This window comes from Nicotiana sylvestris, chromosome 12 (assembly GCF_000393655.2).
Source record: "Nicotiana sylvestris chromosome 12, ASM39365v2, whole genome shotgun sequence".
In the NCBI taxonomy this organism is placed as follows: domain Eukaryota; kingdom Viridiplantae; phylum Streptophyta; class Magnoliopsida; order Solanales; family Solanaceae; genus Nicotiana; species Nicotiana sylvestris.
In genome coordinates this window covers 95103925-95125317 of record NC_091068.1, presented here as the reverse complement: position 1 = coordinate 95125317, position 21393 = coordinate 95103925, and the positions used below count along the sequence as shown (strand labels likewise).

The following is a 21393-nucleotide window of genomic DNA, read 5'->3' as shown; positions in this document are numbered from 1 at the left end:
AAATAACTTCATTCTTAATATTATCCAACCTGGTATGCTCACACATCTACCTTAACATCCTCATCTGAGCTACTTTTATCTTTTGGACATGAGTGTTCTTGACCGGCCAACACTCTGCGCCATACAACATAGTCAGCCTAACTACAACCTTGTGGAACTTACCTTTAAGTCTCAGCGGCATAATTTTATCACACAAGACACCATAAGCGCCTCCACTTCATCCATCCATCTCCGATATGGTGAGTAACATACTCATCAATCTCCCTGTTACCTTGTATTATAGATCCAAGGTACTTGAAACTACCTTTCTTGGGAATAACTTGTATATCAAGCTTCACTTCCATGTCCGCTTCTTGGGTAACATTGTTGAACTTGCACTCCAAGTATTCCGTCTTGGTCCTGCTCAACTTGAAACCCTTAGACTCTAGGGTCTGTCTCATAACCTCTAGTCTCTCATTAATACCATCCCACGTCTCATCAATCAGAACTATATCATCAACATATAACATACACCATGGCACCTCTCCTTGAATGTGTCGTGTCAATGTGTCCATCGCCAAAGAAAATAGAAATAAGCTAAGAGTTGATCCCTGGTATAACCCCATCACAACCGGAAAGTGTTCTGAGTCTCCTCCCGCCATCCTAACCCGAGTCTTAGCTCCATCATACATGTCCTTAATAACCCTAATATATGCTACTAGGACCCTTTTAGCTTCCAAGCATCTCCAAAGCACCTCTCTCGGGACCTTGTCATAAGCTTTTTCTAGGTCAATAAACACCATTTGCAAGTCCTTCTTCATCTCTCTATACCGCTCCACCAATCTCTTCACTAGATGAATAACTTCCATAGTCGAACGCCTCGACATGAAACATAACTGGTTCTCAGAAATGGATACACTGCTCCTCACCCTCAATTCAACCACCCTCTCCCAAACTTTCATCGTATGGCTAAGCAACTTAATCCCCCTATAATTATTGCAACTTGGATATCGCCCTTGTTCTTATACAACAGAATCATCGTACTCCACCTCCATTCTTCTGGCTTCTTCTTCGTCCTAAAATTGATATTGAACAGCCTAGTGAGACACTCCAAACCTGTATGGCCCGCATTCTTTCCAAATTCCACAGGGATTTCATCTGGCTTGGTTGTTCTACCCCTATGCATCTTGTGCATAGCCCTCTTCATTCAGGAGTTTATTGAAGTATGTCAGCCATCTGCGTCTAAACTGAGCCTCTTCCATCAAAAGTCTGCCTTCCTCATCTTTGATGCACTTAACTTGATCCGGATCATGGGCCTTCCTCTCTCTCACTTTGGCTAGCCTGTATAACTTCTTGTCCCCACTTTGGCCCTAAGCTCGTCATACACAAATGCAATAGTCTTAGCCATCGTAACCGCTAACTTCGCCTCCTTCTTAGCCCTCTTATACCCCTCCATGTTCATCCATTTTGCCTCATCGTCCATGCTCTCTACAAGCTTCAAGTACGCCACTTTCTTAGCTTTCACTTTCTCTTGTACCTCCTTACTCCACCACCAGTCACCTTTGTGGCCGCCAGAGAAGCCCTCCGAGACTCCTACCAGCTCCCTTGCAGCTAATCTAATACACTCCGCTGTAATGGTCCACATACAGATCACGTCTCCACTGCTCCTCCAGGCTCTCATAGACAGCACCTTTCGCCCCAATTCTTGCGCTTTATCATAAATCAAGGCACCCCGCCTGATCCTAGGTCGACCATACATAACCCTCTACTTTCTCTTCCTCACGATCTCTATGTCCATCACCAATAACCTATGTTGAGTCGTTAGATTCTCGCTCGGTATAACCTTGCAATCCATGCACAGACCCCTATCACACTTCTAGAGGAGTAGATAATCAATTTGAGTCTTGGCCAACAAACTCTTGAAGGTGACCAAATGCTCTTCCCTCTTCGGAAAATACGAGTTAGCAATCAAAAGGCTTTAACACAGTCCAATAACGAAGTACCACCTCCGTTCCTAGCTCCAAAGCCAAAGCCACCATGTACACCGTCATAACCCCAGAGGTCGCCCCAATGTGACTATTGAAATTTCCACCTATAACTAACTTCTTGGGGTGTGGAATTTCACGAACTAACCCGTCAAGATCTTCCCAGAAATGCCTTTTAACCTCTTCGTACAAACCTACTTGAAACATGTAAGCACTAATCACATTTAAAGTAGACCGTCCCACAACCAACTTAATAGCCATTAACCTGTCGTTCACCCTCCTAATTTCTACCACTAACTCCTTAAGATCCCTGTCAACCAAGATACCTCCCCCTCTCGCGTCTTGAGTACCACAATTTAAACCTATCTACATCTTGAGCCCTAGAACCCACCCATCTATTCTCCTAGACACACGCTATATTGATCTTCCTCTTCTGGAGGATCCTCACTAACTCTATCGACTTCCTCGTCAAAGTACCTATGTTCCAAGACCCAATTCTTGGTCTAGCGGATCCTTTGCTACCTTTGCCCCTCCCCCTCCCCCCACCTCATCTGAGGACATGATCTTATTCTACCATCACCCACCCCAGCCACTATATTCTAAGGACAATTATGCTAGAACCGTCATTTAAACAGGCAAAGGATTAAACTAAAAGAGGCAGGTCTAACACTTACGTTCTATCCACTAATTATGCATACATATAAGAAAAAAAGACAAGCAAGAATTAAATTAGCAAGGAAAACAGATATATAAAGGAAGGCTAGCCAAACAGAAAGTAAGAATCAAAACTACAGACTAGAACTCCCTAAACAATTACTATCTAGAAAAATAGACAGGCAGATACACTAATTAAGAGTACACATAGGCAATCAAGAAATAGTCTTAAACTATCGTAGACTAATTGGTTAACAACAAAAAAGATAGAAATACTGATCGAAGAATAGGAGGTACTGTCACACCTCCTTTTTACCACCCCGAAAGGGGTATATAGGAGTTTTCCCAATTTAAGTGACAATCGAAACATGATTATTTATATTAAATTCAGAGTCGCCACTGGGGATGGTTTATTGGTGTCCCAAGTCACCGGTTTAAAATCCCGAATCGAGGAAGTTTGACTCTATTTACGGTCTACAAACACAAAAATCCAGGTAAGGAATTCTGTTAACCGAGGAGAAGGTGTTAGGCATTCCCGGGTTCCGTGGTTTTAACACGGTCACTTTGATCATACTTGACTTAATCAAATTGTCTAATTACTCAATTTAGAACCTATGTGCATTTGCCTCTTTTAATTAAGAAATTATCTTAAAACATGTCACGCGTACGTGTACCCGTTTGTTTGGCGCATCAAAAATCATATCACGCGAACGTGTCCACAATTAGTAACGCTTTATTATTATTAAGAAATTTTGGTCAAAGTTGTGGGAACGCATAATCCGATTTTGTTTTTAAGATCATGATTATGTCACGCGAATGTGTCCACAATCACGACGATACATTAAACGTGCCTAAAGCAAACTACGAATATTCATTGTTAATATCTAAGTTAGAATATTTATGAGGGACATGGATGATAACTATGGATGGCATACCTCAATCCATTTTTAAAAGTCATAATTAATTAAGCCTAAGGATGCTCTCATTTACAAATGGTTAAACTTAAAATATATAACTACTAATTGTAAGAAAGCTTGGGGTATTTACTGGGCCTCCAACTATTTAAACAGATCTTAGTCTAACCTAAGGAAATCCTTGGTTATTAAAGGGGAAATTGGACCAACAACAGCCTGTCGAATGGTCCACAGGTAACAATCAACATCAACTAGGCTCAAACTTGAGCCCAATACATAATCAGGGGACCAAGTGCGTGGCTGGCTTGCCATAGTATGGTCTTTTAATTGCGCTGATTTCCAGCCCAGTTCTCGAACAAGGAACCCATTTATCATTTTGAGGAAAGAAAACAGGGGCTCAAAGTCGTTTGGGCCTGAAGTTGAGCCCAAAGACTAAGAATAAGTTCAAATGAAGATAGCCTAATCTGAGGTCCACCAGGGTACATCGCCTGGGCCTTTGCTAGGCCCAAACCAAAATTCTTAAATTCCCTTCTTATAGCTTATGCGAAAATTGTTGCGGAAGCCAAATGTATATAGTGTGAATAAGTCACAACTACTATACCAAAAATTATGACAGCCACCAAATAATAAATAAGACAATAAAGCAACAATAAAAGGAACACCAGAATTTACGAGGTTCGGCTAATTTTGCCTACTCCTCGGACACAACCAATATTTTATTCCACTCCAAAAATACAAGTGAAATAATACTAAAGAGAGAAGATACAAATGCCTTAAACAGATGAGAAGGCAAATGAGAGGTGTGTTTAAATCCTAAACATTAAGCCTTCTTTTATAGGGGAAAATCCCCCAACCCTTCTTTTCCCACCGATGTGGGACAAAAGATTTGCCAAATTCAACAAATCTCCACCTTGGCAAAATTCCACATCTTCAATTTTCTCTCAATAACAAATTTTGATTGTGTCTTCATCTTCAATCTTCAGTTTTCAACAATGTTGATCAAATCCAAACAATGTTGAAACTTGACCGCAGTCACCACCTTTGTCAGCATATCAGCAGGATTCTCCGTAGTATGAATTTTCTTCACTGTGACTCCACCTTCTTCTATGATTTCTCGTACGAAATGATACCGAACATCAATGTGCTTCGTCCTTGCATGATAAACTTGGTTCTTCGCTAATTGAATAGCACTTTGACTATCACAAAAAATTGTGATACCTTTTTGTTCAACACCAAGCTCCTTTAGCAATCCTTGAAGCCAAATTGCCTCTTTCACAACCTCTGTAATAGCCATGTACTCTGCCTCTGTTGTAGACAAAGCAACTGTTGACTGCAAAGTAGACTTCCAACTAACTGGTGCCTTTGCAAAAGTAAACACATAACCAGTAGTTGATCTTCGTTTGTCCATATCACCCGCAAAATCTGAGTCACAATATCCAACTACAGACTGATTGTCTTCCTGCTCAAAAACTAACCCGACATCTACAGTATTATGAATATACCGTAGAATCCACTTCACAGCTTGCCAATGCTCCTTCCCTGGATTGTGCATATATCTGCTAATAACTCCAACAGCTTGTGAAATGTCAGGCCTTGTGCAAACCATTGCATACATCAAGCTACCAACAGCATTTGCGTATGGTACCTTTGACATATACTCTCGTTCAGCTTCATCCATTGGCGACATAATAGTACTTAGCTTAAAATGGGAAGCAAGTGGAGTACTAACTGGCTTAGTCTTGTCATCTATGCCAAAACGTTGAAGTACTCTCTTCAAATATTCCTTTTGAGATAAACAGAGTTTCTTTGAACGTCTATCTCTAATTATCTCCATGCCAAGAATTTTCTTTGCCTCACCCAAATCCTTCATCTCGAACTCCTTCTTCAGTTGAATCTTCAACTTATCAATTTCTTCCAAATTCTTGGAAGCTATCAACATATCATCAACATATAGGAGAAGATATACAAAGGAACCATCTTTAAGCTTGTGCAAATACACACAATGATCGTATTTGCTTCTCTTGTACCCTTGCCGCAACATAAACTCGTCAAATCGCTTGTACCATTGTCTAGAAGATTGTTTCAATCCGTACAACGATTTTTCAAGTTTGCACACCATATTTTCTTTTCCAGCAACTTTGAATCCTTCTGGCTGAGTCATGTAGATTTCCTCCTCCAAGTTTCCATGTAAAAACGCAGTTTTTACATCCATCTGAACTAGTTCCAAATCCAATTGTGCTACCAAAGCCAACATAATTCTAATGGAGGAATGTTTTACAACTGGAGAAAACACTTCATTGTAATCAATTCCCTCCTTTTGAGCATATCCTTTGGCCACCAATCTTGCTTTGTAGCGAACATTTACTTGGTTAGGAAATCCTTCTTTCTTTGCAAATACCCATTTGCACCCAATTGCTTTCTTTCCCTTCGGGAGATTGGCCAATCTCCATGTATGATTCTGATGAAGGGACTGTATTTCATCATTCATGGCAATCCTCCACTTATCTTCTTCTGAACTTTGGACAGCGTCTTTATAAGTGGTAGGAACATCATCAACTACAATTGAGGTTGCACAAGCAACCGTCTCTATGAGACGAACATGTTTCGTTATTGTTCTTTTTGGCCTGCTGGTTGCTATTGATTCAAGTTGTTGTTGAGGTTCCTGAGTTGGAATCTCCTCTACTGGCTCTCCTTCCAGAGGGTAATCTTCATTTGTTTCCTCCTCTGCTTCTTGTGTAGGAAAAATAAATTTTCCCTCAAACTCCACCTGCTTAGAAGCACCTTTATTTTGTTTGGTGTCTTCTGTTACCTTATTTACCATAGCAGATTCATCAAAGGTAACATCTCTGCTGAATATTACTTTCTTTGTCATAGGACACCATAAGCGATATCCTTTGACTCCAGAAGTAATTCCCATAAAAATAGCCTTCTTTGCCCTTGGATCCAATTTTGACTCTGTCACATGATAATATGCAGTTGAGCCAAACACGTGCAAAGAGTTATAATCTACAGCAGGTTTTCCGTACCATTTTTCAAATGGTGTTTTGCCATCAATAGCAGCAGATGGTAGACGATTAATGAGGTGGCATGCATATGTAATTGCCTCAGCCCAAAATTCTTTGCCCAAGCCAGCATTGGACAACATACACCGTACCTTCTCCAGCAAGGTCCGGTTCATACGTTCTGCCACTCCATTTTGTTGTGGTGTATGTCTAACAGTGAAGTGTCGGACGATGCCATCATTTTCACAGACCTTATTGAAATGATCATTTTTGTATTCACCTCCATTGTCTGTGCGAATACACTTGATCCTCTTGCCTGTTTGATTCTCCACCATCGTCTTCCATTTGAGAAAAATTCCCAACACTTCATCTTTGCTCTTCATTGTATACACCCATACTCTTCGGGAAAAATCATCAACAAAGGTTACAAAATAGTGCTTCCCACCCAATGAAGGTGTTTTGGAAGGACCCCAAACATCAGAGTGTACATAATCCAAAATGCCTTTAGTATTATGGATCGCTGTACCAAATTTAACCCTTGTCTGTTTCCCTTTAACACAATGCTCACAAAACTCCAAGTTGCAAGCCTTTACTCCTTTTAACAATCCTTGATCTGATAGAGTTTTCAAGGATTTTCCTCCAGCATGTCCCAAGCGCATGTGCCATAGCTTGGTTGCTTCTGCCTCTTTGTCGTCACTGGATGTCACTGTCGCTGTCCCAATAACTGTACTGCCACGATAGCGGTACATATTATTATTCTTCCGATTAGCCTTCATTACCACTAGTGCACCGGAGCATACTCTCATCACTCCATTTTCTGCAATGATTTTGAACCCTTTTGATTCCAGGGCTCCCACAGAGATGAGATTCTTCTTCAAATCCGGTACATATCGAACATCTGTTAATGTTCTGATCATTCCATCATGGTTCCTTAATCGTATTGAACCAATGCCATATGAGGTAAGAGGGCTGTTATCCGCTGTGTGGATGACTCCATATTCTCCTTCTTGAAATTCCACAAACCAGTCCCTGTTGGGACACATATGATGGCTACAAGCCGAGTCCATCAACCATATGTCTGATGATGTTGATGACTCTGTTGTAACTAATGAGAAGTCTGAATCATCACAATCAGCTACATTTGAATCCATAATGGCCTTTCCATTATTATATTTGGCCTTATTCTTCAACTTCGGACAGTCTTTCTTCCAGTGCCCTTTTTCTCGACAAAAGGCACATTCATCTTTGCTGGGTCTGGATCTTGACTTGGATCTTCCCTTCTTTGTCCTCGTTTGATTTTGAGGACGACCCCTCACAAATAGTGCTTCTCCTTCTCCGCCCTTCTGTTTTTCTCGCTTTCTTTGTTCATAGCTGTACAAAGCCGAACAAACTTCTCTGAGAGAAACTTCGTCATTTCCATGGAGTAGAGTAGTTTCAAGGTGCTCGTACTCATCAGGAAGTGACGCCAACAACATCAAGGCCAAGTCACCATCATCATAAGTTGTATCCATATTTTGCAAATCTGTGACCAACTTATTGAAACTGGTGATATGTTCATTCATCGTGGTACCAGGAACATAGGTGAAGTGAAACAGTCTCTTCTTCATGTACAATTTATTTTGACTGTTTTTCTTCAAAAATTTATCCTCCAGTGCTTTCCATAATTTACTTGCAGAAGTTTCCTTTGTGTATGGATATTTCTGCTCTCTAGCAAGGTAGGATCGAATGGTACCGCAAGCAACACGGTTGATAATTCTCCAATCTTCTTCTCCAATAACATCTGGTTTCTTTTCTTCAATGGCCAGATCTAGCCCTTGTTGAAAAAGGACATCTAGAACCTCGCCTTGCCACATCCCAAAATGTCCGGACCCGTCAAATATTTCTACCGCAAATTTCGCATTTGACACAATTCTTGTCATAAGCGAAGATGCCAATGATGACGTATTGTTGACACTTGATGTAGATTCTTCTTGTTTATTGTCTCCCATATTTGACACAAATATTATTTAATAGCTGACGACACAAATCAAGATTATTTCCTTTCTGATGTAGAAGATCAGACTAAGCTGCAACTACAGAGCATACTCAGACAGAACCTTGACTCAGTTACCAAGATAAATCTTTTCTGATGTGGAAGATCAGACTATGCTGCAACCACAGAGCATACTTAGACAGTACCTTGGCTCTGATACCAATTGTTGCGGAAGCCAAATGTATATAGTGTGAATAAGTCACAACTACTATACCAAAAATTATGACAGCCACCAAATAATAAATAAGACAATAAAACAACAATAAAGGGAACACCAGAATTTACGAGGTTCGGCTAATTTTGCCTACTCCTCGGACACAACCAATATTTTATTTCACTCCAAAAATACAAGTGAAATAATACTAAAGAGAGAAGATACAAATGCCTTAAACAGATGAGAAGGCAAATGAGAGGTGTGTTTCAATCCTAAACATTAGGCCTTCTTTTATAGGGGAAAAATCCCCCCCAAACTTAACTCCCAACCAATGTGGGACTTTGGCATTTTGCCAAACTTCAACAAATCTCCACCTTGGCAAAATTCCACATTTTCAATTCTCTCTCAATAACAAATTTTGGTTGTGTCTTCATCTTCAATCTTCAGTGTTCAACAATGTTGATCAAATACACTTAAACAACTAATTAAATACATTAATTGCGATCCAGCGTCAGAATATTACACAAAGTATGGGCTGGAATTTACAAACACAGCCTGGACAGTCCACTTATACATTCAAGTGTTTAATGAAATGCTCAATACAATACATCTCTTGATTTGAACTTTTAGGTTGTGAATACTATCCTAACAATAGTAACATGCTTAATAATAAAAGAAAAGTTGCAGAAAACATTACAAGATGAACATTTTTAGGCAGCAATTCGAAATGAAGAACATGCATTCTATTTAACAAGCAATGAGCTACAACTTCATTTTTTCTGCACTTTCAAAGTTCAGGACATACCTGAAACAACAAAGAAAAACAGAAATAAATCTTCAGCAGAAAAAGGATGATGAAACAGTAGCAATCAATAGCAGGTTTCAGCTTCTTTGAATCCTTTTTAAACCTATAAAAACAAATTTCCCATGAAAGCTCTTAAGTTCTTGCTACTAGAGAAACCAAGGAACAATTTCGACCAATTTCTAATCAAAACAATGCAGAATTTTTTTTAGTATTTTTTAGGGTCTGGATCTCTAATTTTTGAGTGAAAGAAAGGTCTATATATAGCTCTTTTGGGGTGCCATGTGCTGCTGAAAAACAAAATGGGAATTATTCTCTCACAAGACATCTTTCCTAACAGAATTGGGACAACTGGCAGCCTCTGATTGGCTCCAGCATTTATGCTGGCCAAAATTGGGCCAGCTGCCCCAGATTCTAGAAGTTTCCCTTCTAAAAATCTGATCTCCTATTCCCAAATTAAACCTCCTAAGTTTCATCTATTCAAATTAAGACCCTAGGAGTGTTTAACAATTACAAACTACAACAAACTACACAAAAATCTGAATTAAAAACAAAGAAGATCAAATGGGACAAATCCTAATTCAATTAAGCTTTTAACTGAACCTAAATTCTTTTATCATTGAACTTGAGATCAAAACAACACAAAACAGAAACATTTGAACCTAACATGAATCCAGAATTCCTAATTAACGAGCCATTTTCTGAGAATTAAACCTATTGTACCAACTAACATCATTGGATCAGGGAATCAAATAATAACAGGAAACTAACATGCTGATTTTAAATAAAATTGACTGAACACAAGCTAAACCAATTTAGACAAACCCTAGCCAAAAAAAATTGACCAACTAGTAATTGAAAAATATGCACAAATCAACCCTAAAACTACTCACTAGTCTTAATAATTAAACGCAGAAGTAAACAAACAATTCTGAACGAAAAAATAAGAACCTAAATCATACCACTACAAACAGAACAACCACACGAAGAATCAATCAAAGAAAATAAAATGGCCAAGAAAAAAAAATAGAAACCAAGCAAAAAATTACCTATACTAATATAAGAAACAAGTTGGACTCGGAGAACCTGGCCGGAGCTTGGACTGGTTAGGGCAGGTTTGAAAAAAATAAATCAAACCCACATGAATCAATTGCTCCTGTTAAGAGCAAATGACTCATGCAGGTCTGAACCATTTGAACTTCCAGAATCACTCAGTAGAGGCTTTTAGGTTTTTCTTTCTTTTTCTTTCTTTCCAGAATTTCGATATGAAATTGCTTAAATTTAAGAGGCCTTTTGGGAAAACCAGTAGGATATTAGGGGTGAGGGGAGTGGGGAGATGGCCTGATGAGGTTTTGGGATGATTTGGGCAAACTAAGGTTTTGGTGTTGAATTTCATATCTGAAATTCGAGGAATTTGTGAGGCCCCGTGAAAATTTCCACTCTAAACCCGAAAGCTCCTAGTGGCAATTAGGAATATGTGTTAGAGATGCATAAAGCTCGCCTCGATTCGGACCCTTTAGAACTGGTCTATGCATTAAAAAGTCAAAGAATAATATTTTGCAGAAAAGTGCCATTTTTGCGGTCCACTATGCGGTCGCATAATAGGAATGCAGACCGCATAGTCACCGCAGAGTGAAGCAGTGTGTTAGCCAAATTGATGTCAACTATGTTGCCAATTATGCAATCGCATAATCGATATGTGGGCCGCAAAGTCATCGCATAATTCCCTTGAAATTTTGTGAAGGCAGTTCTGCGGTGTATTATGCGACCGCAGAACAAGTATGCGGACCGCATTTCCGTCGCATACCCAGGCAGTGTGTCCAGTTTTTGGGACCATTTTTGTGGTCCATTTTGCGAACCGCATGTCAGGTATGCGATCGCAGATCTGATTCGGGGCTCTAGTTTTCTAAATTTTAAACCTGACCCCCTGTCGTTATATCCTGTGCAATAGCTCATTTTGAGCCTATTTCCTGACACTTTTAGAGTGAGAGAGAGGGGTATAAGAGAGGGAAAGTAATTCCCATCAAAATTACTCCATGAATCCTTGTTAAATAATTGAAGATAATCAAGTGAGGGACCTAAACCTTCATCCCAAGAGGTAAGACTTCATCACCTCAACTCTTATTTTTGCACATAGCTACAAGGGATCGTTAGTGAGGTAATTCATGGGGATAAGGGGGATTGCATTCCATGCATGTGTTCTTAAAGAATATGAGGAATTATAAATAAAGAGGCATGGGTAATGGGCTAGTGTAATCTTGCATAAAAGAAACATAAGGCCTTAATGAACACTAAATGCTCGATAAAATGCTCAAGAGAGCTTAGATTATGATATTTTCTTGAGTATGAGTTAAATTGTGCTATATTGCTTAAATAGATTGAAGTGCGAACATTCTAGAACGTTATAGGATTAAGGAAAGCTCGGTTGAGGTATGTATGGCCAAAACCCCATTTTTAGAAATTGAGCTTCATCGGCGTTTGTGTGAATATAGTAAGATTAAAGCTGAGTTGTCGCATTGCTTTTCATTTTACATGAATTGATGTTGTAACCGTATATGCGTAAAAAATGTATCTCAACATGATCAATGTGCTGTCTTAATAACTTGAAGAGGGCAAGGATATGAATTATGTATTGAATTGCTTGGACTTTAAATTGAAATTGAAGCTGCGTATGTTACGCCATCTATGTGAAGTTTCCTCTATGCCTACAATTTTAATTGCTCTTGTGTGCACTTATTATCCTAAATTACAAATCTAACATTGAAATTGGGAATGATGTGAAATATGGCCTGGTGCCAAATATATGACGTGATAGTTGTGGCCCCTATTGGCTATGGAATGATATATGTAAAACAAAGATTGAATTGAGATGATTGATGGAAAAGGGAAATGCCTTGGTAAGGCGGCCTAGCTGATCGGGCCGAGATCGGATGCCATACCGCACATATGGTGGTAATATGTTGATAGTGAACCCCGGATAAAAAGGGGAGTGAGATTGTGATTGAGGTTTATGTCTCAAATGAGGCAACCCACCCGATCGAGTCGAGATCAGACTCCACTCAAGCTAGCGGTGGTGTAGCGAACAAGGATGAACAGTATGAAATGCCCCAAACTAAAGGCTATGGAAACATAATGTGAAAAGTTGCATGATTCTTCTACATTGATAATGTTGTAATCGTTTAAAGCTATTGAGTTATACTTGTAAATTGTTTATGTTTGGTATGAAAGTTCTTTCTAATTAGATGGTGTCTAGTTATACATACTAGTACTATTCCATGGTACTAACGTCCATTTTGCCGGGGGCACTACATTTTTAAATGAATGTAGGTGGCTCCATTGCAGATAGTGTCGATCGCGTGTAGCGGAGTACCTTCTTCACGAAGTCTTGGTGAGCCCCTTTCTCCTTCAAGGGGTTATATTGCACATCTTTTGTTATAGACTTCTACTTTTGAGGTATGGCCGGGGCCTTGTTGCCAGCATTGTCATACTTGTCTTTTACATCCTTACAGGCTCCGTAGACATATGCATAGGTTATGTACGAGCGTTGGATGGGTCTACGAACTATGATGTAATTCTAATTCTCGCTTTTCTGAAGTGTATTTGTATGGAATCTTGGAACTTATCGACGGTTTAATGTTGTGATTTAAAATGAACTAACATTGTAGAATGCACTATCTTTCCTCGTCTAAATAAATGAATGAAAGCATGGTTTCCTTATTCATATCGAGTTGGGTAGGAAGTGTTTGATAAGTCTTGCTCAGTTGGGTTTGCTCGATTGAGCGCCGGTTGCGCCTCCCGAGGTTGGGGCATGACAAACTTGGTATCAGAGCCTAAGGTTTTAAAGTGTCCTAGGATGTCTCTGAGCCGTATCTAGTAGAGTCCTTCTTATCGGTGTGTAGTCGACCACATCTATAAGTTGGAGGCTACTTGGTCATTTAGGAATAACACCCTTCTTTGATATTCTGGATCGTGCGGTGAAACTATTACCTCTCTAATTAGTGCATTCTTCTATATTTCAATAAATTACACCTAAGAAGAAAGCGAGAATTGACTAGGAAGCCAATGCTAATGCCACTTCAGGAGTGACTGATGATTCACTACTTAATACTGTGGGTGGGGGTAGCCGCCCTGCTATTACTCTGCCTGATTCTTCTATTCCAGAGTAGACTACCCCAGTTCTTACACCTATGGAGGGTACCACTATCCCTCCCATTGATACCTCCGTCCCGCCTCCAGCCCCAGTTTCTGGTTCTGGTATTTCTGATGAGGATCTTAGGGGAGCTATTCAGATGTTGACCCAGCTAGTGGCCTCTCAGGCCCAGAGGTCAAATGTTGTGCCTAGTTCATCCATCCAGCAAGGGGATTCTACTAGTTCTAGGGTGAATATATTTTCAGTTAGATCCTCCGGTGTTCACAGGTGCCAATCCAGAAGAAGACCCTCAGGATTTCATTGATGAGATGCACAAGACCCTCAGGGTTATGCGTGCAACTAAGACAGAGTGAGTAGAGTTGGCTGCCTACTATCTGAAAGGGGTGGCCTATTTATGGTTTGAGTTGTGGGAAGATTCCCGAGAGGAGGGGTGCCCTCCAGCGAGGTGGAGCGAGTTTGTTGATGCCTTTATAGATCATTTCCTGCCCGCTGAGAAAAGGGCAGCCCGTGTAGCAGAGTTTGAAAATTTGAAGCAAGGTAATAGAAGTGTGTGGGAGTACCACATGGAGTTTGCTCGCTTGGCCAAGTATGCCATTCATATGTTGCCCATAATGGAGGCCAGGGTGCGCCGGTTTGTTCAGGGCCTTAATTCTTTGACTATTAATGAGGCTTCTACGGCTGCATTGAATTCTGACATGAATTATGGGAAGATGGTAGCATTTGCTCAGGCCACAGAGAACCGTAAATTGAAGAACAGAATGGAGAGAGAGGGTAACAGCAAGGCCCGATCTACGGGCAACATGGGAGAGTCACTAGATGGGGGAAGATCAACTTTCAGAGAAGGATCATCATGGCCTTCCCAGTCTGTTGCACAGTCTTCAGCCAGTGCACCGCCATCAGGGCCCAGCCAGCAGCAGTGGAGTCGTTTCAAGCCCGGTCAGGGCAACAGAGGATTCCATCAGCGGGGTCGGTCAGGAGAGAGGTTCCAGCAGCAGTAGAAGTCCCTGTGCCCCAGGTGCGGGAAGATGCACTCAGGGACTTGCTATCTAGAGTTACCTATATGCTATAGATGTGGGATGGAGGTTCATATTCAGAGACATTGTTGTGTATTCCGCCAGGGAGCGGGTAGGGGCACAACTTAGTCATCTAGTCTAGCAGTTGCTACATCTTCAGCCTCCTCCCCAGCTCGAGGTACCCCAATACCCATAGGCCGTGGTGTAGCTAGGAGTGGTGCGTAGGGTTCAGGGGGACCCAGCCGGTTCTATGCTACGAGTGGATGCCAGACTGTAGATTCTTCCCCAGATATTGTTACAGGTATTCTGACTGTTCAATCTCATGACGTGTATGCACTTATTGACCCCAGTTCCACCTTGTCCTATGTTACCCCTTTTGTTGCTATGGGATTCGGGATAGAACCGGATCAGCTTCATGAGCGATTTTTAGTGCTACCCCGGTTGGTGAGTCTATTATGACTGCTCGGGTTTATAGAGGTTGTGTTGTTACAGTACGAGGTAGGGTTACCACGACCGATCTTATTGAGTTAGGGATGGTCGACTTTGATGTAATAATGGGAATGGATTGGCTTTATTCATGCTTTGTCAAGCTTGATTGTCGGACTAGAACTATGAGGCTTGAATTTCCTAATGATCTCGTTATTGAATGGGAGGGAGATAATGTAGTGCCTAGAGGTTGGTTTATTTCCTACCTTAAGGCCGCGAAGATGATCAAGAAGGGGTGTATCTATCATTTAGTTCGGGTTACGGATACCAATACCGAGGCGCTTAGCCTTGAGTCTGTACCAGTTGTGAATGAATTTTCGAATGTCTTTTCAGATGAGCTCTCTGGGATTCCACCAGACAGGGAGATTGATTTTGGGATCGATGTGATGCTAGGCACACAACCTATATCAATTCCACCTTACAGAATGGCACCGACAGAACTGAAAAAGCTAAAGGAACAATTGAAGGATTTGCTAGAAAAGGGTTTCATCCGGCCGAGCGTATCATCGTAGGGCGCACCGGTCTTGTTTGTAAGGAAGAAAGATGGGTCTCTGCGGATGTGTATTGACTACCGGCAACTCAACAAAGTCACAATAAAAAATAAATACACTTTACCTAGAATAAATGACTTGTTTGATCAACTGCAAGGTGCTACGTTTTTCTTAAAGATTGACTTGCGGTCCGGGTATCATCAATTGAAGATAAGGGAGCAGGATATTCCAAAGATGGCTTTCAGAACTCGGTATGGGCACTTTGAAGTTATGGTGATGTCCTTTGGGCTAACAAATGCCCCGACAACTTTCATGGATCTTATGAATTGAGTCTTCAAGCCTTTTCTAGACTCCTTTGTGATAGTGTTCATTGACGATATTCTTGTGTATTCCCGAAGTCGGGAGGACCATGCTGACCATCTCAGGGTAGTTTTGCAGAATCTTCAGCAACATCAATTGTATGCAAAATTTTCAAAATGTGAATTTTGGCTTGAATCTGTCGAGTTCTTGGGTCATGTCGTTTCTAGGGAAGGAATTATGATTGATCCTCAAAAGATTGCAGCAGTGAAGAATTGTCTTAGACCCACCACTCCAATGGAGATTCGCAATTTCTGTGGTTTGGTTGGGTACTACAGGATATTTGTGGAGGGGTTTTCTACTCTTGCCTCTCCATTGACTAAATTGATCTAGAAAGCAGTTAAGTTCCAGTGGTCAGACGCTTGTGAGAAGAGCTTCCAAGAATTGAAATCAAGATTGACTACAACACCGGTACTAACCCTACCGGAGGGTACAGAGGGTTTCGTGGTGTATTGTGATGCTTCCAGGATCGGGCTCGGGTGCGTATTAATGCAGCACGACAATGTAGTAGCCTACGCTTCTAGGCAACTCAAGAATCATGAAAAGAACTATCCAACTCATGACTCAGAGCTTGCGACAGTGGTGTTTGCGCTAAAGATTTGGCAACATTATCTATATGGGGTCCATGTGGACATATTCACGGACCACAGGAGCCTTCAATATATTTTCAAGCAGAAGGAGTTGAATCTGAGACAAAGAAGATGGCTAGAGTTACTCAAGGACTATGACATTGATATTCTTTATCACCCGGAAAGGGCTAATGTTGTGGCAGACGCTCTTAGTCGAAAATCTATGGTAAGTTTGGCTCATTTGGAGGCATATCAGAGGCCGTTAGCCAAGGAGGTTTACCAGTTGTCTAGTTTAGGAGTTCGCCTTGCAGACTCTAATGAAGGAGGGGTAATTGTGCAGAATAGGGCTGAATCATCGCTTGTGGCGGAGGTGAAAGAAAAACAATTCAATGATCCATTATTAGCACAACTGAAAGAGGGCATTCACAAACACAAGACCACAACTTTTTCCCTTGGCATGGATGATGGTACCCTACGATACCAAGACCGCCTATGTGTTCCTGATATTGACGATCTTCGGCGAAGGATCATGGCAGAAGCTCACACTTCCAGGTATTCCGTGCACCTAGGTTCTACAAAAATGTACCATGATCTCAAGGAAATTTATTGGTGGAACAACATAAAGAAGGACATGGCGGACTTTATGGCAAAATGTCCGAATTGTCAGCAAGTGAAGGCCGAACATCAAAGGCCCGGTGGGTTGGCTCAAAGCATAGAAATTCTAATGTGGAAATGGGAGATGATTAACATGGATTTTACGGTAGGTTTTCCGCGCACTCCGCACAAGTTTGACTCAATTTGGGTAATCGTGGATCGACTCATGAAATCAGCACTTCTTGCTAGTTAAAGCTACCGACACAGCAGAACAATATGCCTAGTTGTATATCAAGGAAATAGTAAGGTTGCATGGTACTCCAATCTAAATCATTTCCGATCGAGGGGCTCAGTTCACAGCCAACTTTTGGAAGAAATTTCAGCAAGGTTTGGGTACGCAGATAAATCTTAGCACAACTTTTCACCCTCAAACCGGCAGGCAAGCAGAACGGACCATTCAGACGCTTGAGGACATGTTGCGTGCTTGTACTCTTGATTTCAAGGGTAGTTGGGATGACCATTTGCCACTCATAGAATTTGCTTACGACAACAGCTTCCATACTAGTATCCAGATGGCACCATTCGAGGCATTGTATGGTAGGAGATGTAGGTCTCCCATTGGGTGGTTCGAGGTTGGAGAAGCGGAATTGATAGGGCCGGACCTCGTGCATCAGGCCATGGAGAAAGTCAAGATTATTAAGGAGAGTTTGAAAACCGCTCAGAGTCGCCAAAAGTTTTACTCGGACGTTCGTCGCAGAGATTTAGAGTTCAAAGAAGATGATTGGGTATTTTTGAAGGTTTCCCCTATGAAGGGCATCATGTGGTTTGGAAAGAAGGGAAAATTGAGTTTGAGGTATGTCAGACCATACAGAATCATTTAGAGGATTGGTCAGGTGGCATACAAGCTCGAGTTTCCACCCGAGATGTCATTGGTACACCCGGTCTTTCATGTGTCTGTGTTGATAAAGGTAGTGGGAGATCCGTCCACTATTGTGCCAGTTGACACTATTGAGGTTAATGAAGAGCTATCGTATGAAGAAGTTCCAGTTGTCATTCTTGATAGGCAAGTTCGGAAATTGAGAAATAAGGAAATTGCATCCGTGAAAGTGTTATGGCGGAACCAGCAAGTTGAGGAAGCCACTTGGGAAGCCGAGGGTGAAATGAAAAAGAAGTACCCACAGTTGTTTGAATAGTCATCTAGTAGCTTTTATGCATTTAGCTCATTTGAACTATTATCTTTTGAATTGGTCTATGTAAAACTGTCCTGTTTTGGTTATATATTGCCTATGCGGCCATGGTTAGTATTGTGCAAGTTATATTATGTCTATGGAATGTGTAAATGTTGTTAGGATATGTTTCTGGGGATCTCTGACAGGTGGATATGCCTAGATACAAAGGATACTCTGGCGAAATTTTTGAAAATTTAGGGAGGTAGCCAAATTTGGGGCTGTGGATATGTTTCATGCTGTGAAAAGCTGAAGTTGCGTAAAGATTGCTAATAAGTGTACCTTGATCCTCATTCGAGGATGAATGATCTTAAGTGGGGGAGGATGTGAGGCCCCGTGAAAATTTCCATGCTAAACCCGAAAGCTCGTAGTGGCAATTAGGAATATGTGTTAGAGATGCGTAAAGCTCGCCGCGGTTCGGACCCTTTAGAACTGGTCTATGCATTAAAAAGTCAAAGAATAATGTTTTCCAGAAAAGTGTCATTTTTGCGAACCACTATGCGGTCACATAATAGGAATGCAGACCGCATAGTCGCCGCAGAGTGAAGAAGTGTGTTGGCCAAATTGATGTCAACTATGTGGCTGATTATGCGATCTCATAATCGATATGTGGGCCGCAAAGTCATCGCATAATTCCCTTGAAATTTTGTGAAGGCAGTTCTGCGGTGTATTATGCGACCGCAAAATAAGTATGCGGACCGCATTTCTATCGCATACCCGGGCAGTGTGTCCAGTTTTTGGGACCATTTTTGCGGTCCATTTTGCGGACCGTATGTCAGGTATGCGATCGCAGATCTGAGTCGGGGCTCCAGTTTTCTAAATTTTAAACCCGACCCCCTGTCGTTATGTCCTATGCAATAGCTCATTTTGAGCCTATTTCCTGACGCTTTTAGAGTGAGAGAGAGGGGTCTAAGAGAGGGAAAGTGCTTCCCATCAAAATTACTCCATGAATCCTTGTTAAATCATTGAAGATAATCAAGTGAGGGACCTAAACCTTCATCCCAATAGGTAAGACTTCATCATCTCAGCTCTTATTTTTGCACATAGTTACAAGGGGTCGTTAGTGAGGTAATTCATGGGGATACGGGGGATTGAATTGCATGCATGTGTTCTTGAGGAATATGAGGAATTATAAATAAAGAGGCATGGGTAATGGGCAAGTGTAATCTTCCATAAAAGAAACATAAGGCCTTAATGAACACTAAATGCTCGATAAATTGCTCAAGAGAGCTTAGATTATGATCTTTTCTTGAGTATGAGTTAAATAGTGCTATATTGCTTAAATAGATTGAAGTGAGAACATTCTAGAACGTTATGGCTAAAACCCCATTTTTAGAAATTGAGCTTCATCAACGTTTGTGTGAATATAGTAAGATTAAAGCTGAGTTGTCGCATTGCTTGTCATTTTACATGAATTGATGTTGTAATCGTATATGCGTGAAACATGTGTCTCAACATGATCAACGTGCTGTCTTGATAACTTGAAGAGGGCAAGGATATGAATTATGTATTGAATTACTTGGACTTTAAATTGAAATTGAAGCTGCATATGTTGTGCCATCTATGTGAAGTCTCCTCTATTCCTACAATTTTAATTGCTCTTGTGTGCACTTATTATCCTAAATTACAAATCTAACATTAAAATTGGGAATGATGTGAAATATGGCCTAGTGCCAAATATATGATGTGATAGTTGTGTCCCCAAGTACCTATGGAATGATATATATGAAACAAAGATTGAATAGAGATGATTGATGGAAAAGGGAAATGCCTTGGTAAGGCGGCCTAGCCGATCGGGCCAAGATCGGACGCCATGCCACACACATGGTGGTAATATGTTGATAGTGAACCCCGGATAAAAAGGGGAGTGAGATTGTGATTGAGGTGTATGTCTCAAATGAGGCAACCCAACCGATCGGGTCGATATCGGACTCCGCTCAAGCTAGCAGTGGTATAGTGAACAAGGATGAACAATATGAAATGCCCCAAACTAAAGGCTATGGAAACATAATATGAAAAGTTGCATGATTCTTCTACATTGATAATGTTGTAATCGTTTAAAGCTATTGAGTTATACTTGTAAATTCTTTATGTTTGGTATGAAAGTTCTTTCTAATTAGATGGTGTTTAGTTATACATACTAGTACTATTCCATGGTACTAACGTCTCTTTTGTTGGAGGCACTACATTTTTAAATGAATGTAGGTGGATCCATTGCAGATAGTGTGGATCGCGCGTAGCGGAGTACCTTCTTCACGAAGTCTTGGTGAGCCCCTTTCTCCTTCAAGGGGTTATATTGCACATCTTTTGTTATAGACTTCTACTTTTGAGGTATGGCCGGGGCCTTGTTACTGACATTGTCATACTTGTCTTTTATATCCTTAGAGGCTCCGTAAACATATGTGTGGGTTATGTACGGGTGTTGGATGGGTCTACGAACTATGATGTACTTCTAATTATCGCTTTCTAAAGTGTATTTGTATGGATCTTGGAACTTATCGACGGTTTAATGTTGTGATTTAAAATGAACTAACATTGGAGAATGCACTATCTTTCCTTGTCTAAATAAATGAATGAAATCATGGTTTCCTTATTCATATCGAGTTGGGTAGGAAGTGTTTGATAAGGCTTGCTTAGTTGGATTTGCTCGATTGAGCACCGGTCGCACCTCCCAAGGTTGGGGCGTGATAGAATTTGAGGGTATTTTTTGGGGAAAATTGATAGTGGAATGGTGTTGAGGACGGGCTTAGGGTTGTGGAGGATGGATTTGGGTAGTTTTGGAGCACTAGAACCGCCGTAAGGCGATTTCCGGTGGGCGGCGATTTAGGGTTCACGCTGTGAGGATTTGAGAGAGAAGTAGGGCGGCTAGGGTTTGATGGGTTAGAGATGAGAATGTAATGGAAGGGGTCCTGGGGTGAGTGGTGAGGTTGTGTTAGGATAGTTAAATACAAAACCAATAGCCAGTTCCTAGCCATTGATTCACAC

General features: G+C 41.0%; 1 protein-coding gene across 1 annotated transcript; it reads right to left on the bottom strand.

Moving 5' to 3' along the window:
• Window positions 1–1315: 1315 nt before the first annotated feature.
• On the bottom strand, window positions 1316–1738 carry LOC138883402 (uncharacterized). Its single transcript, XM_070164085.1, has one exon. The coding sequence runs from the start codon at window positions 1736–1738 to the stop codon at window positions 1316–1318; it is 423 nt and encodes a 140-aa protein (XP_070020186.1).
• Window positions 1739–21393: the final 19655 nt, after the last annotated feature.